Here is a 27,933-nt window from a genome sequence, read left to right as displayed (position 1 = left end):
CCGTCATTTCAGCTTGGATGATGATATTATGGGTGACATTTCACTCAGTACATCGTCAACGAGATGTTCGTAGTTGAGACTTGCTAATTCAATTAGGAAAAATGAAACACTGAACAATCAAAAGTACAATAGTGACTGGTAGCTCTACATGTACAATCTATGAAGTTGCTGATTAGCTCAAGGAATAGTTGTCAAAATTGACAGCGCTATTCAGCTGGTAAATATAAAAAACAAAATTGAATCACAGAAATAGGGTATCACCCTGGAATGTTTTGAAGTACTTCTATTTATTCGCTTCAATGAATTCTCTGTATTCACTCTTCATTTTGACTCCTGAGACAGTCCTGCAAAAATCAGTGTACAACCATGAGTAGTAAAAGGCCAGCAAGAATATCCATGAAGCAACAATGACCTCTCAGTCTCTAATAATAAAGATGGAAATTAGCAGCTTTAGTCATTGAATGTTTGGATTAGCTTAATTTTTGTTTAAAAAAAAAAAAATAAGCTTTATGTTTTAGCAACTTGATGAGAGTGCTTTTGGGGTAAAAAAAACTTTCCCGAACATGTATGTACATTTATCAAAATATGTATCATATTAATGATAGCAAACTCAAGCCTGAATCACATATTTTAGTATAGATGATAGATAATAAGATGAGAGGAAAGATCAAATATTACTAACCCAAGCATCTCCTTGTTTTTAAAAAACTGCACACATGGAGTACCCATGATTCCAGCTGCTTCTGCTATTTCTTGATCTTCCTCTATATCAATTTCAATAAAATGTACGTTCTGATCAAATTCATCAATCACCTGCCATGGGACATGTTAGAAAAACATTAGAAAGATTATTTACTGTTCAATTTACAATTGAAAATATGTGACATTAAACGTGGAAGGGAAAATAGTTTCTTTTAGTTCCTATGTCATGCATCGGATCAGTATTAATGCACTCCCTTATTTTAACTATTGGCAGTATCTTACTCAAGCTATATAATCTGGCTACTCTAAGGTTGAGCACACAACAAGCTGACATTTAACACGGCATGCTTATACGTAAATGCATGTTAATATGCACTAATTTCAGCCAAGCACACAACATCTATGCAAGTGATATTGAGAACATTGAAGCATCTTCATAGAACTGTTCCAGACATTCCACAGAGAGAACAACTCCCCAAGCAGATGGACTGATGCTCGCTGAATTGTTTCATATTGACAAAATGCTCGCTGAATTGCTATCATTGCTAAGGTGCGATTTAGAATGATGGCTAGGAATAAACCATACTAAAAGCATCATATGGTGTAGTTTTGACAGAGGTTTGGATAGACCAATTCTACACACAAGACAAATTAAGTTACTCCATTTCAATGCATTGTCGGCCAACACATTATGCATTAAATTCTCTATGTAATTCAACTCAAAAAGTAGGAGATATAAACTTCAGTAGGGCATCTTGTTAAGGGTGTTTCAGTAGTACATATCAGCATATCCAATGAACCAGTTATAATTATTTATCCATATGGTTAAAATTCCATTAAATATGAGGAACGGATTTAGGGCCACAAGCAGTGGCTTTGGTCCCCCTTTTTAAAAGTATACGTAGGATTGGATTTTTTACATGTTAAGAAAAAAGAGCCCCTACTGCAGTTATTATTACTGGCTCATGTGATGGCTTGTGACTAAAACAAAGGGTTTTATTAGTGTTATGTAACATAATGTAAGTGTTGTTTCCAACTCTCACATCAAAAGGGAGAGAGAAAGTGAAATGATGAAAGAGAAAGAAAAACATGTGGACCCCACTTCTTTAATGTGTGTGTAGGAAAGTGAAGTTATATTATGTTAAATGATAAACATAAAACCCTAAAACAAATTTAAACGAGTAAACCTATGGGTTGGGCGGCTGGTCAAATAATGTGTTGCAAGTAACTAACATTTTTACACACTAGTATATGGAGTATTGTTTCACTGGCCTATTATTTACTTAAATATTTTGGTTCTTGGTATTTATAAATTTGGCCCCCTCATTAGTTGATTCCTGGATCTGTCCCTGAATCATTTCTTCTGTAGATTTACCATAATGGTAAGGCAATCCTCATCTTATGTACTCTGACCAATGTTGTCAAATAGTGGCCATGGCGCTATGGCATTGTGGAATTCAAGCAGAATGCCATCAGATGTCAATGGCATTGCGGCCTATGGCAACTGCTTTTGCCATGGTGGTTATGGCAGTTATGGAGGAGCAGTGTTTATATATATATATATACAGGGGCAGGATATTCTTACACCGGTGTAAGAGTTAGAATTCTTACACCGGTGTAAGAGTTAGAAGTCTTACACTCAATCTTGACCATTGATCCATTTGTATCCAATGGCTCACATTACTAAAAAATTTGAATCATTAGATATAAGTGGAATCGGCGAACAAGATTAAGAGTGTAACTTACACTGGTGTAAAATGATCCTAACCCATATATATATATATATATATATATATATATATATATATATATTTAGTAAATCATTTCTGCAGCCACTTTACGTACAGCAACGACAGGTGTATGGTTATGATTCCTCATATTTAATGCTTTCATCCTTTGTGTGGTTATGATTCCCTGCATTTAATGCTTTCAACTATATATATGGCAAGTACTTGATTGCTGCACGTACAGCAGCTATATATATATATATATATTTGAACTAAAGACCTCGACCATTTCGCATGTTTTAAACAAAAGGGGCTTAAACGACCTCCTCCATGTCTTATACTCTGCAAAACTGAATGATCTCCACTCCATACTTCTTCACAGTAAAACCAAATGAAGACGTTCACTATCTCCACCGCAAACAGGACTCGTCTCTGGCTAATGACCCATTTGATCTTCTTAAGTAACCTCTGAGTCTATGTTCTTTTGTTTCTCTCTTTCCTTTCCTCTGTTTCCTTTTCTCTTACTTATGTTCCCTCTCTGTTCTATCCGAGTCTCTGTTCTCTCTGCCATTATTTACTCTATGTTCCCCTCTGTTTGATGGCTTCCATTAATTCTCTCTCCTTTTGTTTGTTTGTTTTCTATGGTTTTCTGATAGGTACCAGTGAGGGAATTGGAAATAAAAGATAATCTAACAGGGGCAAACTTCTGATATTGATTAATGAGGAAACAGATCTACAGATTCTTGGAACATTGCAAGGAGAAGTGCTGAAATAATTGGGTAAAAGAAAATGGAAAGAAATACAGAAATTTAAAGAAAAGATATTCCTGAGCAATTCGAGAGGCTCAGGGATATCTCCCAATATCCCATAAAGTTTCCAATAATTCCCAAAGATACTCCCTCTGACAGTCCCAATTACTATTTATACCAGCTGCATAGTCTTCATGTTGCTCATGCTGTGTAGCACTACTTTCTTCCCCATTCTGTTAGTAATTATCACATATTACATTTCTGAATATTCCTTCCTAACTGCCTTGTTGCTGACTCATCCCAATTGCTTTCCTTAAATTGCCCTTGAGGGTGGTATCGTATCAATACTCCGCCCCTTTTAAGCACCTTGTCCTCAAGGTGTAGGTCAGTCCACAAAAACCCTCCTCCTGGATCCCAGTGTTTGAATTGTAGGATCCCACATATGCACCAAGCTTGGCGACTTCCAGTGGGATCCCATGCCTTGTAGGATCCCACATATGCACCAAGCTTGGCGACTTCCAGTGGGATCCCATGCCTTTTCTTCAAGCCTATCCCATTCATTTGTAACTTCTGCAAGATGATGCTTAGCAACTCTTAAATATTCTTTCACGCCCTCCAACCCAACAGCAACAGATTGTGTTTTGCAATAGCATTGCAACATTACATAATTTGTCTGTATGGAAACCCATACTTGGCATTTTAAAAAATATTGCAGTTTTTCTACTTCCAAATTGTATACTGTCTCTTAACTCAATTGAGTGCGTATATGCCTTGGAAAAGGGAAGTTTCCCAATGGAAACAGTAATTGTTGTCTCGGATCATCTTTGACCATATGCTCCCTTGAATGATAATAAGAAATAATGTATAACTCACGTTCTCGCTTAGCTTGTGCATGCTCAGTTTGTCTGGCAGAAATAATAGGTACCAGAGAGGGAATTGGAAATAAAAGATAATCTAACGGGCAAACTTCTGATGTTGATTAATGAGGAAACAAATCTACAGATTCTTGGAACAATGCAATGAAAAGTGCTGAAATAATTGGCAAAAGAAAATGGAAAGAAATACAGAAAGTTAAAAGAAAAGATATTCCTGAGCAATTTGAGAGGGCCAGGGATCTCTCCCAATATCCCAAAAGGTTCCCAATAATTCCCAAAGATACTCCCTCTGGCATTCCCAATTACTATTTATACCAGCCACATAGTCTTCACATTGCTCATGCTGTGTAGCACTACTTTCTTCCCCATTCTGTTAGTAATTATCTCATAAGACATTTCATGAATATTCCTTCCTAACTGCCTTGTTGCTGACTCAGCCCAATCGCTTTCCCTAAATTGCCCTTGAGGGTGGTATCGTATCATTCTCATATTGTTGTTTGTTCTCAGTGATTCAAATTATGGCTACTCAAGGTCAAGGATCACCGGAGACTTCAAGCACCAATAACAGGACTAAGGAAACAAGGAAGATGAGGAAGAGGGACTGAACATCACAGACTTCCTCTATTAGTTCTCTCTGAGGAATCAACAGGAGATGAGGAAGAGGCATATACCTCACTAGATGACAAGGAGAATGACTACATAGGAAGGAGGAATAGATTTTTAATTTATGTTTGTCTTATTTTGTGTCAATTTGTTATATATTATGGTCACCATGCTTCCACCATGTTTGTATGACACATTTTTTGGCTTGCTGCAATGAGCTTGCAATCCGCAATTAATAACACTGACTATGACATTTGTAAGCTTCTGTAGCAAATAGACAGGACTCAATGCGAATCAATATCAACATCAACATCAACAACACATTTATCCCAAATTAATTGGGGTCGGTGGTAGATGAACCCACATGAAAAATACAAAACGGTTGAAAAAAAGTAAAAAAAAATAAAAAATAAAAAATAAATAAATAAATAAATAAATAAAAATACACAAATAAAATAATAAAATAAAATAAAATGAAATAAAAATATATGTATATATAAATAAATAAAAGTAAAAAAGAAAGGGACAAGAAGAAGTGGGGGAAATGAAGGGGAAAAGGACTAAAAAAGGACCATCTGGAACATAGGAGTAACAGCGAGTCTAACCCTCCACCATACTTATAGCTTTTCTCCATTCCTTTCTAAGACATACTGTCCGCCAATCTATATCCCACTCCATTAAATCTTGTTTTACTACTTTCCCCCAAGTAAGCTTCGGCCTACCTCTGCCTCTTTTTGTGTTTAGCTCTTGGTAACAAACTTCTGTTCTTACAGGAGCATCCATGGGTCTTCTCATCACGTGCCCAAACCACCTCAATCTATGTTCTCTCATCTTCTCGGCTACCGGTACTACTCCGACCTTTCGTCGAATATCTTCATTTCTTATCTTATCCATCCTTGTGTACCCACACATCCACCTTAACATCCTCATCTCTGCTACTCCCATCTTATGCTCATGTTGCCTATGTGCTGGCCAGCATTCCGCTCCATATAGCATTGCCGGTCGTACTGCCGTTTTATAGAATTTTCCTTTTAACTTCAGGGGAATTTTGCGGTCACACAAAAATGCAGATGCACTACGCCATTTCATCCACCCTGCTCTGATTCTGTGATTTACATCCTCATCAATCTCTCCACCATTTTGTAAAATGGAGCCCAAGTATTTAAAAGCATTTTTTTTGGGTACCTCTTGACCATTTAGATGCACAGGTTCTTGGTCCTCATCTTGTACCAGAGAAAGGTAAAATAACCTCTGTATTAACTTTGAACAAATATTACAATAGCTTTCCCCAGTGTTTACAATCAAGTGTTTACAATCAAAACAACTACTGACAATAAAAAGTAAATGCTGAATTAAAGGAAAACATTAAGCAAGCTACAACCCAGAGCTTTTAGGAGAGGCTCTGGTTCCCTCCCAATTCCCAAGTGCGAAATTACTCAGATTCTAGAATGATTCCTCCTTCCTTCACTCTCCCCTAATAACAACCTCTTGCCTTGCATCTTGCGTGCCTCTCTCAACAGAATTTCCCTCCACTTCTTTTGCTAACTCTGCAAAGTTAGTTATGGGAAGTTAGTTATGGTTTGGAAGTTAGTTATGGTTTGGGATCCTCTACTTTTGTTCCCTTTCTTTCTTGCATACACCTGTCCATATTTATGACGTGGCAATGCCAGAACCGGAACCTCAGCCATTAATCTCTTCAGTTGATTAAACCCCAACTGTGCTTCATCCCCCCATTTAAACTTATCTTTCTTTCACAGTTCAGTAAGGGGTTTGGCAATCTTACCATAGTCCTTTACGAACTTCCGGTAATACCCGTGAGACCCAAAAATCCCTTAAGTTCCTTAAGTCGGGTTGGGGAAGGCCAATCCATCATAGCTTGGACTTTGGAAGGTTCTGCCATCACCCCATTTCTGAAAATAATGTGACCCAAATATTCTATTTGAGTATGGCCAAATTCACATTTCTTTCTATTCAGCACCAATTGGTTTTGTCTCATTATTTCTAAGACTCTCCTTAACTGCTTCACATGTTCCTCTTTATTTTTGCTGTACACATCATCAAGGAAAACTAACACAAATTTTATCAAAAATGGACGCAGCGCATCATTCATCAATGCTTGGAAGGTTGCTGGAGCATTGGTGAGGCCATGGTTGTCAAACTCGCGAGTAAACTCGCAAACTCAAACGAGTTTACGCTTTTGATCACCCTTATCATTCCCGTTTCACGCAAACTCGCTTTTGGCACTCAAATGGTAGAAGCGCTGTGTTTTTTGGCAAACTCAAATCTTACGAGTTTAACGATTTCATGGAAATGGAGAAAAACTCATGGACCCAAAAATTTGACCCGAAACCAATCATACAAATGGGTTTTTTTAACACAAAAAACCCTAATACCTGGTTTCAGCCGCCACCTCCTTGCTCAGTGAGAGACGACGTCACGCGACTCCTGCTCTACCTTCTTCTCCGACGTGCTTCGTTGTCGTCCTTCCGCTTCTCCGCTTTCTTCTCTTCCAATATCTCCATGGAGGGCTATGCGGAGGATTTGTGAGCCCCGGAGTCATGCGAGGTGGCTGATTTGGACGAGTCCATGAAGCGCTTGAACCTAATGTTCTCCTCCAACAAAGATTCTCAGCATCGCAAGCATGCTGATGATGCTCTACCACCACCTCAATCTCTTCTCCGCTTTGTTTCGTTTTTTTTTATTTTTGTGCCTCTGTTTCGTTTTTTTTTTTGAGACATTATGTGATTATGACTATTGTATGACACTATTTTGCTAGTTGGTTGAATTAAATTTGCTTATTATATTACTTTATATGCATATAAATATATATAAATATAATTTGTATCTTGTGTTACGATTCTACAATCCGTGTTACGATTCTGAGATTTACGATTTTAGTTCACTTCCGAGTTTGCGTAGACTCTCGAGTTTGACAACCTTAGGTGAGGCCAAACAGTAACACCAAATACTCGTAATGGCCTTCATGGGTTTTGAAGGCCGTCTTGGGCACATCCTCCTTTCTCATTCAAATCTGATGATACCCATATTTCAAATCTAACTTGGAAAAAATTACAAACCCACCCAATTCTACTAGCAGTTCATCAATTACAGGCAACGGGAACTTGTTGGGAACAGTGTATTTATTTAGTGCTCGACAATTGTAAAGAACCTTGGGATACACCACCCCAAAAGCTAGCTCAAAGAATGGGAGTGCCCAAGGCCTTATAAACCCCACATTAGTTGCACATACAACCAATGTGGGACTATATATCTCAACACGCCCCCTCACACGAGAGCCCATTGGGCTTGAACAGTGGAAGATATAACAGGCCCAACCTACCTGTGCTAAGAGATTCCACGAAAGAAAGTGGGAGACGGTGAGGCTCTGATACCATGTAAAGAACCTTGGGATAATTTGTCAATTCCAATGATCAACTTGCGGATGTATTCACTAAAGCTCTTAGAGGTCCCCGAATAGATCATATTTGTAACAAGCTCGGAGCTTTTGATATATACGCACCAGCTTGAGGGGGAGTGTTAGAAATAATATTAATTTATTATTATTAGAATAGTCTAGGAAGGGCCGGCTTGGCTCAGCGGTAAGCTTGCTTGCCGTGGTGTGTCAGGTCGCGGGTTCGAATCAGCCTCTCTGCAAAAAGCAGGGGAAAGACTGCCTAGAGTATTCCCTTCCCCAGACACTCACGAAGTGGGTATTTGAACTGGGTCGGCCCTTTATTATTAGAATAGTCTAGATTGTGGGCTTGGCCCATTAGGTCATCCCATTAGGTCTTTTAGTCTCTATAAATAGAGAGCCTCCTTGTACAGACTTACACACTTGAATATACAATATATTTCAGATTCAATTTGGTATCAGAGCTCTCGATCTGAGGGCTCTGCTTCCGCATATATATCTTTTCCTTTCTTTTTACTGTCGTGCATCATACCGGCAACCATCCTTTCACACCTAACCCTTATTTAGTCACAAATTTCTTGACCTCAACCTCGTATCATCAGGAAAAAGATCGTCAGCCTCCGTTCATCGCCGGAAACCGCCACAAAACCACCGTTCCAGGCCGGACCACCACCATCTTGCTCGCCTCCTCACCCTCTTTCCAGATCTGGTCTCCGTTCGTTGTGGGTCCCATCCGTTTGAAAGATATCAGTGAAAAACCCGTTGTTTGGACACTTTTGTGCAACGTTTTAGCGCGATTTCTTGCTTTCTTGTAGTTCTTTGCTATTTTCTGGTCATCTCCTTTTATTTTGTGATGGAGGGCTCAAATAATGCGTCCAAAAACACGACTGGCATCATCTCCAGTACTACCCCATCTCCATTCTTTTCTCGGGCCAGTGATTCCAATTGGAACAGTGGACGCGGTCGCAGACGTGGCCGCAGACAGAGGCCTCGTTGCAATTATTGCCAGAATCGTGGGCATTTTAAAGAACGCTGCTATAGGAAGTACCCTCATTTGAAGCCACCATCTGCCAAATTTGCTCAAACTGATGTTACGCCACCTTCAACTGGATTAGTAACTCTTTCAAGTGTCGACTATGAGGCACTTCTCAGCATCCTACTCAAGACACTGGTAATCATGTTGCTTGTTTTTATCAATCATCTCTTGGACCCTGGATAATAGACTCAGGTGCTACTCATCATCTTTGTGGTAATAAAGATCTCTTCACTTCACTTTCTTATTCTAATAACCTGCCCCCTGTCACTCTTGCTGATGGCACTAAGGCTCCTGCTCGTGGAATTGGGGACGCCAACCCAACTCCCCTTTTAACTTTGAGTTCTGTTTATTATATACCTGACATTCCTTTTAATTTAATCTCTGTTAGCCAGTTGATTCATTCTCTTTCATGTACTATTACCTTCTCTAAACAATCCTTTTCTATGCAGGATTCGGGTACGGGGAAGACGATTGGAGCAGGCGTTGAGTCACGAAGTCTCTACTATCTGATTGCACCACCTTCTCCAGTAGCCTGTTCTCTCACAGAGTCTCCTGAGCTAATTCACAGCCGTCTGGGTCATCCAAACCTCTCCAAGCTTCAGCATATGGTTCCCTTTTTATCCAATCTTAAGTCTTTAAACTGTCATTCTTGTCAGCAAGGAAAACACACTCGCTCCTCCTTTGCTAGTAGAGTCAATAAAAGAGCTGATGCTCCTTTTTCTATTGTTCATTCTGATATTTGGGGTCCGAGTCGAACAACCTCTGTTTTGGGTTTTCAGTATTTTGTCACCTTTATTGATGATTTCTCCCGTTGCACTTGGGTTTATTTAATGAAAAATCGTTCTAAGTTATTTTCAATTTATCAAAAGTTATGTGCAGAAATAAAAACTCAATTTGGTGCTTCTATTCAAATCTTGCCCAGTGATAATGCAAAAGAGTATGTGTCTCTTGAATTTTCTAAATTTCTGGATACACAAGGGACGATACACCAGACTACCTGTCCCCACACTCCACAACAAAATGGAGTCGCTGAACGTAAAAATAGACATCTAGTTGAAACTGCACGTACCCTTCTCATTCATATGAACGTCCCACTCCGTTTTTGGGCAGATGCTATTATCACCTCATGTTTCCTTATCAACCGCATGCCCTCTTCTGTGCTAAATAATGATGTTCCCCACAGTATTTTGTTTTCCGGAGCACCTTATCCTCTGCCTTTACATATTTTTGGCTGTACTTGTTTTGTTCATGATCTCACTCCAGGTAAGGACAAGTTGACATCCAAGGCCTTCAAATGTATTTTCCTTGGGTATACACGTTTTCAAAAAGGGTATCGTTGCTATTCTCCTGATCTCAAGCGTTATATCGTTTCTGCTGATGTCACTTTCCTTGATCAGCAGCCTTTTCACTCTACTCCGTCTCCAGTGTCCCAAGTTGATCAGGTCCTTCCTGTTCCTTTTCTTGACTTGTCTTTACCAGCTGCAGGTGACCCTATTCCAGAGGAGCAACCAATTACCTCCATACCTGCAGATCGTCCTCTCCTCACATACCAGCGTCGTCAGCCTGCACCTCCTCCGACTTTGCCTCTTGATGACTCATCGCCCTTTCCCGTCGGCTCTTCTCCTCCGGATCCTCCATCAGAGACTCCTCCCATTGCCCTTCGGAAAGGTATTCGATCCACTCGAAATCCTCATCCCCTTTATTCTTTCTTGAGTTATTACAGACTTTCTTCACAACATTTTACTTTTGTTTCTAGTCTCTCTTCTGTTTCCATCCTTAAAACCACAGGTGAAGCACTATCTCATCCAGGGTGGCGCCAGGCGATGCTTGATGAAATGCAGGCATTTCACTCCAATGGCACTTGGGATCTTGTTCGTGCTCCTCCCGGGAAGTCTGTTGTTGGTTGTCGATGGGTGTTCACAGTTAAAGTTGGTCCTGATGGCACTGTTGATCGCCTTAAAGCTCGCTTAGTGGCCAAGGGATACACACAGATCTTTGGTCTTGATTATGGGGATACCTTTTCTCCTGTTGCTAAGATGGCTTCTGTTCGCCTGTTTCTTGCCCTTGCCGCCATTCATCACTGGCCCCTTCTCCAACTTGATATTAAGAATGCTTTTCTACATGGTGACTTGCAGGAGGAAGTTTATATGGAGCAACCACCAGGTTTTGTTGCTCAGGGGGAGAGTTCTAGAATGATATGTAAACTTCGGAAATCTTTATATGGCCTGAAGCAATCTCCTCGGGCCTGGTTTAGCCGCTTTAGTTCAGTTGTTGAATCCTTTGGATTAATCAGAAGCAAAGCCGATCATTCTGTCTTTTACCGGCATAGCTCTTCTGGCCAGTGCGTTTATCTCCTGGTCTATGTTGATGACATTATCATTACAGGCAGTGATCAGACCGGGATTGATCAGTTGAAAGAGCATTTATTCAATCAATTTCATACCAAAGATCTTGGCAGACTTCGATATTTCTTGGGGATCGAAGTTGCACAGTCTAGGCGGGTATTTCCATCTGTCAGAGGAAGTATGCACTGGATATCCTAGATGAGACTGGCATGTTAGGCTGTAAACCCATTGATACACCTATGGACCCCAATGTTAAGTTATTACCAGGACAGGGGGAGCCACTGCCAGATCCTAGTCGCTACCGCCGACTAGTTGGAAAATTGAATTATCTTACTGTGACAAGGCCAGATATCTCCTTCGCAGTGAGTGTTGCAAGTCAATTTCTTGATTCTCCCTGTGACTCCCATTGGGATGCAGTTACTAGAATTCTCCGATATATTAAAAAGGCGCCAGGAAGAGGTTTATTATATACAAATAAAGGGAGTTCAGAGATCTCTAGTTATTCAGATGCTGACTGGGCAGGTTCTCCTTCAGATAGACGATCCACCTCAGGGTATTGTGTTCTCTTCGGAGGAAATTTGATCTCTTGGAAGAGTAAGAAGCAAATTGTGGTCGCCAGATCCAGTGCGGAGGCAGAATATCGGGCAATGGCAAATGCAACCTGTGAGCTCATCTGGCTGAGTCAATTGCTGAAGGAACTCCATCTCTGTGAACAAAGGCCTATGAAGTTCATTTGTGACAACCAAGCCGCTTTGCATATATCCTCTAACCCAGTCTTTCATGAGAGGACCAAGCATATAGAAATTGACTGTCATTTTGTTAGAGAAAAGACCCAGTCAAGGGAGATCGAGACAGCATTTGTCAATTCCAATGATCAACTTGCGGATGTATTCACTAAAGCTCTTAGAGGTCCCCGAATAGATCATATTTGTAACAAGCTGGGAGCTGTTGATATATACGCATCAGCTTGAGGGGGAGTGTTAGAAATAATATTAATTTATTATTATTAGAATAGTCTAGAATAGTCTAGATTGTGGGCTTGGCCCATTAGGTCTTTTAGTCTCTATAAATAGAGAGCCTCCTTGTACAGACTTACACACTTAAATATACAATATATTTCAGATTCAATTACAATCTATACACACCCTCCAACTCCCATCTTTTTTTTTTACAAGAATTACCGGACTGGCATAAGGACTGATGCTAGCCTAATCATGCCCTGACTCAACAATTCACCTACCAACTTCTCTATTTCAGTCTTTTGATAGAAAAGGTACCTGTATGGTCGATTATTTGGAATTTCTCTACCTGGTTTGAGTGTAATAGCGTGGTCACAGCTCCTTTTTGGTGGCAGTCCCATTGGCACTTGGAAGAGATCCTCAAATTCCTCTAGTAATATCTCCAACTCCTTCCACCCTTGAATCTGGCCCGCCTGCTGTGTTCTTCTTGGTGCCACTAAAAATCCCTAACCTTGTTGCTGACCTTCACTATTGTTTTGTATGATACCATCGTTTTGGATAAGGACGCATCTCCAGAAATGACGAACTCCCTTCATTCCTAGTCATATTTCAATGTCATCTACTTGAAGTTTGCCCTAACTTCACCTAACCCTCTGAGCCATGTCAACCTCAGTATTAGATCTACTCCACTCAAATCGAACAGATGAAGATCTTGACAGATTTCTTGCCTTTGAATGTCAACAACTACCTCCGGGCGAATCCCTTGACAAGATACTTGATGTTCGTCTCCGACTTGTACGAGGTACTTAGGTGTCTCTTTCATCTTCAGTTTCAAGCGGTTGGCTACCTCCCTTCCGATAAAATTGTAAGAGGCGCCGCAATCGATCAACATGGTCAGCTTCTCCTCGTTTACCCTTCCCCACACGCATATCGCTTGACTGGAAAAGAGACCCATTAAGCTCTGCATGGACAGTTGCACTGCCACGGTTGGTTATCCATAGTCAACCTCCTCTTCTACAGTTACTGGATCTGCGACCTGCTTCTCTTCGGGTTCATCTTCATCGTCGACGATAATCAACCGAAGCTGTTAGACTTGACAACGATGTTTAGGGTCCCACCTTCGTTGCATTTGAAGCAGAGGCCCAAACGAGAACGCTCTTGCAACTCTGCTTGGGGCAAACGACGGTCGTCACCGCCTCCAACCACACTCGCCAAACTCTCTGCGTTTAGGTTTTTAGGTACGTTCTGTGAATTTGGGAAATTAGGGTTAATTTGTCCACTGGTATGTGGTTTGGCCCCTTCACCCGTATTAGGCTTTTGGGTTATTAGTCAGACCCGAACCCGCTTGGGTTATTCTATTTCCCATTGAATTTGTATTAACGAACCGGTGATCATGGCCCCAAATAGAAGCAGTTGCACTTGAGCCCAACCCCATTCCAGTCTTCTTCATCCCCTCCGTCGTCCACGCTTGGTTGCGCCATTCAATCTTCATCGCCATTTTCATCATCTCACTCAACCGAATCGTGGGATGCATCAGCAGCTCTTCTCACACGCTGTCACACAGCCCGTTAAGCCACACTCCTCTCAGTAACTCCTCGTCCTAATAGCGCAAGGGGCTAACTACCCTTTCAAATTTCCTTCGGAATTCCGTTACTTTTCCGGTTTGTCTCAGAGTGAGCAGCGATCGTAGTGGGTTGTCCACTACTTCCGGTTGTAAACGGCTGAGAAGCTCCAACCAAAAGAACTCCCAAGTGGTGTTAACAGTGTTGATCTCCCACCATTGGAACCAATTGAGTGCCTCGCCTTCTAAGACCACCAAAACCGCCGCCACCTTCTAATCGTCCCTTACTCCATTGATTAGGAAATAACACTCAACCTTGTTCAACCAACCATACGCATCCCCCCATCAAAGATGGGTAGGTCCAATCGACGCCCAAATAGTTCCCCCCATCGATGTCGTCTCGGATTTCCATCCACTTCACCATTAGACCCCTGTAAACCCCTACCGCAAGTTCCTCTAGTTCTTCTTCGACCTTCCTCATCGGTGTTTTCGTTTTGATTATTGGGTAAAACTTCATCCAACCTCCTGAGAATCTCCAAATGATTTCTCATCTGATTTTCTTTTGTCCTCCTCACTCTTTCAATTAGTTCTTCATATCGAGCCTCCATATTGTAAACACCATCCACAGAGCTCCCAAATCAGAGCTTTGATACCAATTGTAAAAAAAAAACAAGACTCAAGGCGAATAAAAGGTAAAATAACCTCTGCATTAACTTTGGACAGATATTACACTAGCTTTCCCCAGTGTTTACAATCGAAACAACTACTGAAAATAAAAAGTAAATGCTGAATTAAAGGAAAACATTAAGCAAGCTACAACCCAAAGCTTTTAGGAGAGGCTCTGGTTCCCTCCCAATTTCCCAAGTCCCAAATTACTCAGATTCTAGAATGATTCCTCCTTCTTTCACTCTCCCCTAATAACAACCTCTTGCCTTGCATCTTGCGTGCCTCTCTCAATAGAATTTCCCTCCACTTCTTTTGCTGACTCAGCAAAGTTAGTTATGGTTTGGAAGTTAGTTATGGTTATGGATCCTCTACTTTTGTTCCCTTTCTTTCTTGCATACACTTGTCCATATTTATGATGTGGCAAGTTGGTGACAGCTTCATATATGCACATATAAATCTGATGTCCACCTTCAACTTAAAGGTTATAAAGCTATCTTCTTAGCTTCGCTTTGGTGATTAGCTAATGTCTATGTTAGAGTTGTTTTCATCATTTGGCACAGAGACCGGTAGATTTCTCAGTTGATGTGTATTTCACCTTCCTTTTTTCTTTTTTTTTTGGTTTTTGTGTTCCTTAACATCCTTAAAGGATATCTTATTTTCTTCTCTTAGTAGTTCTTCTTTCTCTTCTATCGCAGTGTTTGAAAAGAGCAGCCTGGTGATATAAGGCTCCCACTATGTGACATCAAGGTCACATGGGGACAACACCAACAATTCTACCGGAGGTCCTATTTTAGTGTTTATAAAATTAAAAATAATGTCAATGTGATGTGCATAAATATCAATGCATCATGCAACGTGGTCAATTTTTTCTTTTTTGAAAAACAAAAATTCTATGTCATACCAACATATATCGAAAGGCAAAAATGTGTATTCATTCCTAGTAAGTGCTTATGTAGCATGTCACACGCTGACAACAATACTCGTGACGTGAGTATTATGATATCTAACTTCAGGATCATGACATAACTTTAAATCCCCCTTTTCTCACATACCTTGCTAAGGATTGGCTTCAGCGTCCTACATGGACCGCACGTTGGTGATGTATATAATACACATATAAGCCTTGGACTTTCATGGTACAATTTTCGTAGAGCATACTGTGAAGAGGAAATCCCACAGGGGAAGAAAAATTATTATAATACAAACCAAAAAATTAAATAAAAAGGGAACTAAATGGACATAACAGATGCTAAGACTAAATCCCATTAGCTTAAGCACTAAGGAAGTACATACCTGTCCCTTATGCTTTGTAAGTGTAATGTCAAAGCCCTCTTGAACATCCCTGTCCGTTAGTTCCTTCTTAACCTCTTCAGTTTTGGGCTGTTACAAATAATTAAATTGGAAGACTGAGATTTATATTGGAATATACTGCATGAATCACTGATTTAATATGAAGTCAGTTCGCCATTATTAGTATATTACTATTTACTAGCAACAGCTTTATTTCAGCTATAAAAAACTTTTGACCAAACGATAACGTTTGCATATCACTAGATTAAGTATAATAGTTTTGAATATCATTTATTCGTAATTGCTCCAAGTTATGTCCTTCCTTTGGAAAAATCCTGAAGAGGATAACAAGTTACTCGTTAAAAGCCTATTCATAAAACTAAAGAATAGTAGATAATGGCTTCCTTAAACAATTAACAACAATCAAAGCCTTTTCCCAATAGGTAAAATAACCAACAGTTCCTCCTCAGATCATTTATATAAGGTGCACAAGGCTTTTTGACTTTGTAAGAGTAGGTAAATTGTACGCAATCTTACTCTTGCACTTTTACAAAAATGTTGTAGTTGAAAAAAGAGATGGTCTAATTGATAAAATTGTGTATTACATCTGTACAATTGCTCTCTATTTAAAGAGACTAAATAACCTAATAGGCTAAGCCCAAAGAAGATTCTAGAATGAAAATAAATAAACAAATACGTAAGCTCTTGAAACCTTTCTGAGGGAAGTCCCTTTGTTAGAATATCAGCTAATTGACGTCCAGAAGGTGGGATGTCAAGCTTCTCTTTGATAAAATGGCGGTCGACCTCAATGTGCTTAGTCCGATCATGTTGAACTGGATTATGAGCTATACAAATGGCGGACTTATTATCACAAAATAACTTCATAGGTCCTTCACATCTTATTTTAAGATCACCAAGTATAATTCTCAACCACAATAGTTCACAAACGCCTTGAGCCATAGCTCGAAATTCAGCCTCAGCACTCGATCTGGCAACCACGTCCTGCTTCTTACTCCTCCATGTCACTAGGTTACCACAAAGAAACATACAATAACCAGTTGTAGATCGACGATCAGTTACGGATCCAGCATAATCAGCATCAGTATAAACTTCTAAAGAGAGATTGCCATTACGCCAGAACAACAGTCCTTTACCAGGAGTGCCTTTAAGATATTGAAGAATTCTCTCCACTGCCTGCATGTGTTTTTCTTTTGGATTATGCATGAACTGACTTACAATACTGACAGCATAAGCAAGATCTGGTCTAGTATAAGCCAAATATATCAGTCTCCCAACTAACCGCTGATATTGTCCTTTATCAACTGGAGGACTCTCCTCTTCATAACCTATCTTGTGATTCTGCTCAATAGGAGTACTAGAGGGTTTACACCCAAGTTTTCCCGCTTCTTTAAGAAGATCAAGGACATATTTCCTCTGGCTAATAAAAATTCCTTCCTTTGAATGAGCTACCTCTATCCCTAGGAAATATTTCAATCTCCCAGGATCTTTAATTTCAAACTCAGAGGCTAGTCGTGCTTGTAGAAAATGTTTCTCAGCAATATCATCACCTGTTATAATAATATCATCAACATATACAAGGAGTATATTTAGCTTCCCATTTTGGGAGTGCTTGAAGAATAGTGTGTGATCTCTTTGACTCTGTTTATATCCTAAGGTCAGCATAACCTTAGTAAATCTCCCAAACCAGGCACGAGGAGACTGTTTCAAACCATACAAAGCCTTTTTTAACCTGCAAACTTTATTTCCTCCATCCATAGAGCCAAAGCCAGGTGGGATTTCCATGTAGACTTCTTCTTCTAACTCACCATTAAGGAAAGCATTCTTCACATCAAATTGATTCATATCCCAGTTGTAATGGGCAGCAAGGGACAACAAAGCTCTCACAGTATTCATCTTTGCAACTGGGGCAAAAGTTTCTTCATAATCAATGCCATAGGTCTGAGTGTAAGGCAACTAACCGAGCCTTATATCTCTCAAGAATACCATCAGAATTATATTTCAAGGCATAAACCCATCTGCACCCTACTGCTTTATTTCTATCAGGTCTATCAGCAACCTCCCATGTTTTATTTTTCTCCAAGGCATTCATCTCATCTTGCATGGCTCGAGCCCAATTCTCATCTTTTAATGCTTCATGTACTGATTTTGGGATTGAGATAGAATCTAGTGCTGAAATAAAGCTTTTGTGCTGCACAGAAAGGTTAGTAGAAGAGACAAAATGAGAGATAGGGTGTTGGGTACAAGATCTTTTTCCTTTTCTTAAGGCAATAGGTAAGTCGTCAGAGGTACTGGGTAAGCTATCAGAAGCAACGGGCAAGTCATTAGATGCAACAATATTAGGTTCAGAAACAGGAGAAGTAATAATATTAGAATCAGAAACAAGAGATTCAGGATTTACCAGTGGTTCAGACGATTGAGGTTGCTAGTGAAGTAGTGTGGGCTGCTTTCTCCTTTGATATACCAACTCAGGTGTCACAATCCTCCGTATTTTCGATGTATCAGATGGGTCAGACACAAAAGAATCAGAAACAGGAGGAAGAGGTGTAGGAGAAGGCATGGAAGGTCCAGACTCAAAGATAGAAGGTGATGAATCTACTGAAGAACTACTCTCCCCGTGAAGATGAGGACTTGGGAAAAAGGACTCAGATTCATGAAATGTGACATCCATTGAGACAAAGAATTTTCGACTAGTAGGATGATAACACTTGTAGCCTTTCTTACCAGAGGCATAACCAAGGAAGATACATTTGAGAGCCCTAGGATCCAACTTACTGTGAAGATGTTTATGAACGTGGACAAAGACAACACACCCAAACACTCGTGGCTGAAGACTCTGCATAGAGGGAACAGAGGGAAAGAATGAAGTCATTGAGTGAATAGGACTTACATTGTCAAGGACCCGAGAGGGCAAGCGGTTGATTAAGAAAGCTGCAGTAAGAATGGCATCTCCCCAGTAGCATTTGGGTACATGATTCTGAAAAAGTAAGGCGCGAGCAACTTCAAGAAGATGACGATTCTTTCTCTTAGCAACTCCATTTTGTTGAGGGGTGTCCACACAAGTAAGTTCATGAATCATGCCCTGATCTTGGATGAATTTGGAAAGACACTGATTGACATATTTGGTACCATTGTCAGACCTTAGTCTTTTAATTCTTTTTCCAAATTAGGTCTCAATCATTTTAGAAAGAATATCTGTGGTACCTCAGATTTTTCATGCATTAAATAAACCCAGGTTACACGAGTGCAATCATCAATGAAAGAAACAAACTATTTCTTACCAGAAACATGAGGAACTTTAGAAGGACCCCAAACATCAGAATGAACAAGATCAAAAGGCTCAACACTTTTAATGGTACTAGAAGGAAAAGAGACACGATGGTGTTTAGCAAACTCATAAACATCACAATGAAAACACTCAACAGACTTAGGCAAAAATAATGATGGAAATAAAGACTTAAGCAAACGAAATGGAGGATGCCCCAAGCGTTTATGATGGAGCCAAATCAAAGAGTCGGCAGTAGACTGAGACTCAGTCAACAAGGTGTGATCTTTAACATACTTTGCAGAAGATTCTGGTACCAGATAGTACAGCCCACCTTGCTCTTTAGCACCCCTAATCGTCTTCCCCGTGGCGAGATCCTGAAAAACGCAGTGAGTAGGGAAGAAAGTTACAGTGCAATTCAAATCTTTGGTAATTTTATGGATAGAAAGAAGATTAGTGGAGAGTTTGAGAACATAAAGAACATCTTGGAGATGTAAGGAAGGCTGTAAATATATGTTACCGGAACCCGCAACTGATGTGTGTGAGCCATCAGCTACAGCTATTGTATGGGTGCCAATAGTAGGGTTATAAGAAAGAAATGAGTCAACACAACAAGCCATATAATCAGTAGCACCAGAATCAATAACCCAAGAATGTTTAAAATCAGTACAAGAAGAAAGAAAAGAATGAGTAGTGGATCTCATACCAGTCATAGCCAAAGCACTAGTATTAGATGGCTTACTCAGAGAATTAGTACGAATCTGCTCCAACTCATCTCGGCGAATAGAAATAAATTCTGATGATGCACCATTTGAACACGCCATAATATTGAGGTGAAAATCACACAAACGCAAATCCAAATGATGTCTGACTGAAGAGAAAAACACAGATCCGGAAAGAGGATACAAAACCAAGCAGAAAAGTTTGCGTGAACAGTAACCGATGAACAGTGCGCGGTGAACAGTGCGTGATGAACAGTACCTCCGTGAACAGTACGTGAACAGTTTTTTTTTTTTTTTTGAGCTGTTCCGGTCGTCTGATGAAAAAGAAATCTCCGTAGAATGATAGATCTGAGAAAACGGAGTGAAACAGGGGTCCCCGGAAAAAAATTTCTGGCGGCGGCTTTGTGGCGACGAGAGGCAAATAGGGTTTGATTTTTAAAGGCGGTGATTTGCGGAAGCAAAGCTCTCAGAATCGAGAGCTCTGATACCAAGTTAAAAAAAGAGATGGTCTTATTGATAAAATTGTGTATTACATCTGTACAATTGCTCTCTATTTAAAGAGACTAAATAACCTAATGGGTTGGGGCTTAGCCCCTCTTTATTTACAAAAAAAAAAAATAACCTAATGGGCTAAGCCCAAAGAAGATTCTAGAATGAAAATAAATAAACAAATACTATTGTTTACAACAGTTGTTTTCCATACTCAAACCAGCTACTTTCCAGTCACAAAAGAGCAGTCTTACCGTTGCTCCAAGGCTTGCCTTCTCCTCCTTAGACCATATTCAGGTAAAATAGTTTACAATAAATTATTCTTACATAGCTTTTTTAAATGTCAGTGGTCTGTGTAATAATCAAAAAAGAGAATGGGTGATGCACATTTAAATTTCCATGCTCCTCTGCATAACTTTTCCAATGCAATACAGCGCCCATTTGGCACCTCACTAAGTCATTAAATAGGAGTTCATTGCATGATGACGAAATGAGAGAAGCCTGTAAGATTGCTCATAGACAATAATCCCATTTAGTTGAGCTCCAAAGTCAACTGAGAACTACTTAGAGCATGTTTGTTTGAGATTTTGGCTGCTCTAAACGCACGATTGTGCTAAGAAAACTCCAGTTTAACTGCAGCAAGTGTTTGGTTAGTTTTCTCAGTTGATGTTCATCTTACCAGCAAGAAAAACCATATGAATTCACAGCAAATATTTTGAGCTTTTGCTGAAATCGTAAAACCATTCCAACAACTTTAATATTTTTTTACTGTTTTCCTTCATCTCTACATGAAAAGTCATGGCAAAGTGCAACTTTTTCTAAAATTGTATTATCACTAATAGTGATTTAACTTTATCCTACCCAAACAAAGACAAATCTTTTAGACTAACTTTTAAACCAAACAGAAAGTAGGTCTTTTAACAGTGATTCTGTTATGATCCTACTCTAAGGTATGGGACTTGGAGTCCCACATTGGTTAGATGGGTGACTAATATAGGGTTTATATAGACTTTGGGCTCTCTTACCTCTTGAGCTAGCTTTTGAAGTGAGGTTCTCCCCCAGGTTCGTATCAACTGGTATAAGAGTCTTCCACTATGTCTCCCAGTTGCAATCGAGCGACGCGGGTGGTGACGCTGGCATTGCAGTGTTTGCCCACGGCTAGTAAAAAACTAGCGCAAAGCCAGCCCGCATAGGCGTCGGGGCTGCAGAGCGTGGTGGAATGTTACGATCCTACTCCAAGGTATGGGACTTGGAGTCCCACATTGGTTAAATGGGTGACTAATGTAGGGTTTATATGGACTTTGGGCTCTCCTACCTCTTGAGCTAGCTTTTGGGGTGAGGTTATCTCAAGGTTCGTATCAAATTCTTTCAAAATCATATCTATCAAAATCTAAACAAAACGAACCCTTAATCAACATATTCCACCCAAAAACTTTTACGGAACTCAGTAAAGTAGATTATATGATTAACTTGGTTATCAAATAACAATTAAATACACTATATTTCTAAGCTTTTGCAAATTTATCCAATTTATAGAACATTAAAGTTTTACAAACAAATCTTGCTAATATTGCATCTGTTTCTAGGGTTGGCTCGTAACCCGTCAAAAATAAGTCGGCTTGAGTTGGCAAAAATGAGCTGCCAACCCGACCCAAGGCAGCTCGGGAAAAACGAGTCAACCTGCGGGTCAAACGAGCTAGTTCGCGGGTTGAGTTTTTTTTTTTTTTTTAAATACAAAATATAATATACAAAAATGGACAAAACCCACACACATTGTCATCGTCTTTCTTCCTTCTCTAAACCTAAATCCTAATCTTCTCATATTGCTGCCATTTTTATATTGTTAGGTTGTGTTGGCTTTGCTTGATTCAAATATCTTACCCACTCAGTAGCAAGTGATTTTGATTGTTTCTCGATGTTGGTGCAAATTTGTTGGGAATAAAATTCAAAATTAGAACATTTTGCTTTTACTTTTCATTCTGTAACCCTTTTCTATTTTGCTTTTTCTATAAACTATTTTGTAAGACAATTGTATTGTTTAAGCTAATGGAAGCCACATAGCTGGTGCATTAATACTACAGGTTCATTTAAGTAGGCTGAAAACGAGCCAACTTGCGAGCCATTTTTTCAAGCCATCCCACGAGCCATATTTTCGAGTCAACCCTAACCCAGCTAGGGTCGGGTTTTTTGGCTCATTTTTTTTTTTCGAGCCAACCCTAACCCGGCTCGTTTTTTTTTGGGTTGCACGCTGGTTGGGTCAGATTGGCCCGTTTTGCCAACCCTATCTGTTTCTATAAAATGTATAAGAATTAAGAACATGAATAATAAAGATGTAGTAAATTGACAATGTGATATGTAGTTTTATGAACAACTCATTCTACAGTCTTATATACCCAAAGGACAATAAGTGCACATAAAATTGGAGTTCTTCTAAATCAAATACCTGATGGAACTCTATAAGAAGATCTGTGCTCACAAGATATCTCTCCACTGATAAAGCAGCAACACATCCTGATCCAGCAGCAGTTATGGCTTGCCTCCATTCATGGTCCTAAGAAAATTAGAAGAAATAACCTTTATAAAGGTGCCGACATCAATTACTACTTTTTTCATATAAAAGTTAACATCAAATCACAAGATAAATTCAGGCAATAAACTTCCTGCTAAATTTGCATAGTTCATAATCAAATCTATACTCAGTGTACATATGTACACAGCATAATTAATTTAAGGATGGAAAAGGGTCAAAATTCTGCCCCCCCTAAATTGGCATTTGAAGAAGTTTAAATGAAGAAGAGGATATAAACAAATTATAAAACCAAGCCTTAACTTTCTAGGTGGATCAGCCATATAGATCAAATGACACCAAGAAAATGGCATAATATATATTAAGTTGGTCAAATAGTGTCCTCCTCTTGCAGCTATTCCTTAAAACAATTCTGCTTTGTTTTACACTATTGTAGACAATGTAGCATTGATTTAAATCTGCAGGAACATCAACTTAATAAGCAGAAGGCACTCAATAGGTTACCTGCACATCTCCAGCAGCAAATACACCTTCAACTGAGGTTTTTGCAGTACCCTCCTCAACTAGTACGTAGCCAGAGAGGTCAAGTTCAACTTGGCCTTTCAATAGTTGGGTATTTGGTGAATGGCCTATGCCATAAAATAGTCCTTTTGCTTCAAGCACAGATTCCTCCCCAGTATCAACCTTTCGAACTAAAATGCCAGACATCTGTCCTTTTGTATTGCTCACAATGTCCACAGCCTCTGTATTGAAGTGCACAGTCACATTGGGATTGTCAAACACTCTGAAACATTCGTGATAATCAACCTGTTAAACAAACATTCAGGGAGTTGAAAACTCACATACAAAATGTTTATTATTAGATAACTCACCATCATAAAGAAATCAAAATAGAAAACTCCGCCTAAGCACAGACTAACAAGGAAGACAACAAACGAAGATCCACAATACAAACTCCTCTTTTTTTCACTTTCTAATACAAAATTTAACAGAGTTAAGCAACTTGTTGAGACCTGGAGTCTAGAAAATGCTCAGAAATGCCCAAAAGAAGTTTCTCTTTAATTTCTCTTTTAAGACAAGCTTTAACTTTTCAACCAATTAAAAATTTATTTTTATTAGAATATTTCCACCATGCAATATCTTCTGTGTTCAGCATGGAAAAATTGACTGATGTCATAGACTAAGCAGAAAACTTTCATCATGTATAACATAAAAATAAACACAGTTTGCTCATTAAATATATTATATTAGAATCCAGATATATAATCCCATAGCATGGGTTCATAACCCACTACGGAATGATAATCTAGACAAGAAATCCAAAATGCTTCTAGTATTTAGCCAGTAATGTAAAACTTCATGTCCCAAACAATTTGCTTCCACTTTCCTGCATTAAAATGGTACTATAACATGATACGATTATATTCCAAGTCTATATAAAAAGTAGACACTACCAACATAATGACAAAGACAAACATCAGCAATTGAGAATACCACACTTGTTATTCGATACATCATTTTGCAAGCACGTGCTTGTGGTCGTGTTATACATCTTCGTGCATATCTTTTGGCGGATATGGGAAGAGAGTGAGCATGGTTTCTCATAAGTGATAAGAGAATTGTGATCAAACACGTTTAGTTCTTAGGATATATATAGCTTTCATCCATACTAAAAACCAAAGCACAAGCAAACCTTAACCTAGGAAATATTTTCCAAGTTAATTATAGCCAAAAGAAACTTAGCTTGTTCACCATAAGGCCTAGAAACTATTGTTGACATCCAATACAAATTCTTGACATAAAAAAATGCCAAAGAAATTCAAAATTCCCTTAATAGTAAAAAAATACTGATCATAGAAAAGGAAAAAAGAAATAGTAAGAAATCTATACTAAACAATGAAGCAAAAACAAAAGGAAACAAAAACTAATTTATGAGTTGTATAACGCCAACTAAACATAAGGTGGAAAATGAAAGGACTTATTATGCCTAATGATAAAAATATGATGGTTCAAAGATCGAGAATCTGGCCAGGGTCGATGAGTTTAGAAAACTGATCGAATAAGGTTTGTCTCAAACTCTATCTTTCCCCAGGAACAACAAATATGTGTGTTTGTCTGCATGAGACATAGGAAGAGACAGAGAGAGTTGAGAAACTAAAAGGGATACATTATGAAGTGCATAGGAGCTCATAATTATATAACAAATTTCAATTTATAGATTGTAATTGATAGGATCAGAGCATTCACATGCAAGATCACTACAATTTTTATTTTATTTTTTTAATTTAACATACATTGCAGGTTAGCTATTCCTTAACAACTTACAAGTTACAATTAAGAGTAAAGAAATATCACTCAGACACACCTATCTTGCATAGCTCTGGAAGCCCTTAGTTGGTCCCGACGTACAAGTAAATGAACATGACGAGCATATTTTGTCAAGTATAATGCTTCCTCTGTAGCTGTATCCCCTCCTCCAACGACAGCAAGAATTTGACCCTTAAAGAGAGGCGATGCTCCATCACAAATTGCACAAGCACTAATTCCTCGGCTCCAAAATTCATCTTCTCGAGGTAGCCTAAGTCGTTTCGCAGTAGCTCCAGTAGCAAAAATGACAGTGTGGCACTTAACCTGAATTATAATATAATCAAGAAAACCTGATGTAACTACAGCAACTACTTTTCTTCCAAAGAAACACAACTAGAAAGATATTATAATTAAACAACAAATTGATGTCAGAACTCAGAATGTTATTAAATCAATATATAAAATAATGGCCATAATGTCAGCAGATATTCTGTAATTTCAATAACTTCCAGGATTCACATTATGAGCAAAATACTCAATAGATTATTTATAAATAAAAGAAATTACCACATATGTACAACAATTTGCATCAATTTAACTTCAAAAAAGAAGAAAATCACAAAGCAGATTCAAAGAACTAATCAAATTAAAAGATATTATAAAAAACCAATTCAACCTAAAAGCTAAAGCTATTAGGCGAAGGCTATATTAATGGTTTTATATTATATTTCTTTAACATGGCCCCTCACACAAGAGCTCATTGAGCTTGAAATGTGGACAATGCACAGGCCTGTCTACCTATGCTAAGAAACTGCATAATATAATTATTTATAAATAGAATGAGGGGTGATGGGAATCAAACTCATGATCATTTGGCCACATAAATTCTGATACCATGTAAAGAACTAATTCACTTAAAAGTTTAAACTGTGAGGCGAAGGCTACATTAATAGCTTTATATTATATTTTTCTAACAGATATATTCTTGAAATTTTAGGGATACCAATATCTATGCAATCATGAAATTGTAAATCGGCTTGCTGCTACTGAAAATATCACCTTACGTTCACTACTTTGGACCGTAAAAGGACTATTTTTCACATCAATAGCTTCAACATCTTCTTGATACAATTCTGCTCCCCAACGTTCAGCTTGCCGTCGCATCCTAGATAAGTAGAAAATGTGTGAACTCCAAGGTTTACATGAGTAATACCAAGCTTTTACTTCTGTTTTTAATACCTGTCCATCAGATCAGGTCCACTTATCCCATCTGGAAAACCTGGAAAATTCTCCACTTCTGTTGTAGTCATCAACTGCCCCCCAGGAACACCACCCACTTGGTACCCCTCAAACACTACAGGTTTCAAATTGGCACGCGCTGCGTATATAGCTGCTGTGTATCCTGCAGGGCCTGAACCTATAATTACCACATTCTCAACTCCTTTTCCTGAGAGAAGAAAAAAGATGCCACTGTCAACTTTCCTTGTCTATCTAAAGTAAAAGAAAGACTAATAACATGAATTACTTCAGCATACAATAAATAACATGAATTACTTCAACATACAATAAGAAAGAAGACAGAACCGCCAAGTCAATAATTTTAATTCTCATTCACTAGACTTAGCATCTGTGTTTTGATCAGCAGGGAACAAAAAACCTCTGTATTGGGTCATTAAAACAACATCTGCTAGAAGTAACCCTAGGTTTCAGCTAAGAAAACTGGACTAACCAAATAACCAAAAACACATGAATTATACAGCTGCCCTTATTAACTGGCCTAAATGTCTAACTGAGATTGCAATCAATCCCCACAAAGAGAAGCCAAGACATGAATTAAAGAATCACATAAGTCAACCTTATAACAATGAAAATCCATAATATCTAACAAACTCCAAGTGTTTGATACTTCTATCTAAACCACCCATTCTCAACGACGAAGTACAACTTATCAATCTTCACCGCTTCTACCCAAGCATCTACAAATCCTTCAAAAACTACCCACCACTGATTTCCAATTACCCAATTCCTACCACCACTTTCCCTTACCTTAAACTCAATTCAACATCAAATGTTACTAATTAAATCCACATCACCGTAATCTCCCAAACCAGGACATTATTATCTTTCTGGCTCACCAATCCAACACATCAATTAATCAACAGATAAATTTCCACACAGCCACAGTTAATATTAGTTTCATCCTTCAATAACATCAACACGAATCCTCCATAAGAACAGACCAACAAAAACGCATCTCCAACCTCATTTTCTCCGAAACTTGACAACATAGCTTATTATAAAAATAAAAATAAAAATAAAAACGCACACAACCATCGAATTCACCGCCGTCACATGCCGCAAATTATAGTCACATTCATTGAATAGCATTCAAGAGCGCAGAGAAAGAGTAGTTGTTGCGAGTGACCTGGTGAGGCTGCGGAGGAGGCTTGGACTCTGAGGGAGAAAGGACGAGTTCGGAGGGGCCGTCGCGTGTTGATGAAGATGAGGCGGTGCGGCGGCGGAGGAAATGCGGTGGGGGAAAGTGTGGTGACGGTGGTGACTCGGTGAGTCGGGACGGTTCCGACTCCGAGTGCTATCTTCGCAGTAGCCATTGGTTTCTTTCAGACCATACAATGTCAAGAGCGAGGGAGAACAGTTAAAGCGTCATCTTATGTTTTTG

General features: G+C 39.0%; 1 protein-coding gene across 1 annotated transcript; it reads right to left on the bottom strand.

The window, feature by feature from the left end:
• LOC133304606 (NADPH-dependent thioredoxin reductase 3-like) lies at positions 1–27,892 on the bottom strand. The gene is made up of 10 exons (XM_061504651.1): positions 27,679–27,892; positions 26,493–26,700; positions 26,313–26,418; positions 25,312–25,577; positions 23,451–23,730; positions 22,863–22,970; positions 15,929–16,015; positions 15,688–15,792; positions 683–813; positions 1–344 (listed from the first exon to the last, which is right to left on the bottom strand). The coding sequence occupies exons 1-10, from the start codon at positions 27,863–27,865 to the stop codon at positions 284–286; spliced, it is 1,539 nt and encodes a 512-aa protein (XP_061360635.1). The 5' UTR covers positions 27,866–27,892; the 3' UTR covers positions 1–283.
• Between the last annotated feature and the right edge of the window lie 41 nt (positions 27,893–27,933).

This window comes from Gastrolobium bilobum, unplaced genomic scaffold (assembly GCF_033153095.1).
Source record: "Gastrolobium bilobum isolate Gb01-03AN ecotype WA unplaced genomic scaffold, APGP_CSIRO_Gbil_v1 utg3593, whole genome shotgun sequence".
Classification (NCBI taxonomy): domain Eukaryota; kingdom Viridiplantae; phylum Streptophyta; class Magnoliopsida; order Fabales; family Fabaceae; genus Gastrolobium; species Gastrolobium bilobum.
This window is presented reverse-complemented; position numbering and strand designations above follow the sequence as displayed.

Coding starts and splice junctions, on each gene's coding strand:
- LOC133304606 (XM_061504651.1), bottom strand. CDS start 27,865: ATGGCTACTGCGAAGATAGCACTCGGAGTCGGAACCGTCCCGACTCAC. Junction 22,971..23,450: donor TTGCTGCTGGAGATGTGCAG/GTAACCTATTGA, acceptor TAATTTTCTTAG/GACCATGAATGGAGGCAAGC. Junction 814..15,687: donor TGAAGCCAATCCTTAGCAAG/GTATGTGAGAAA, acceptor GTCCCATGGCAG/GTGATTGATGAATTTGATCA.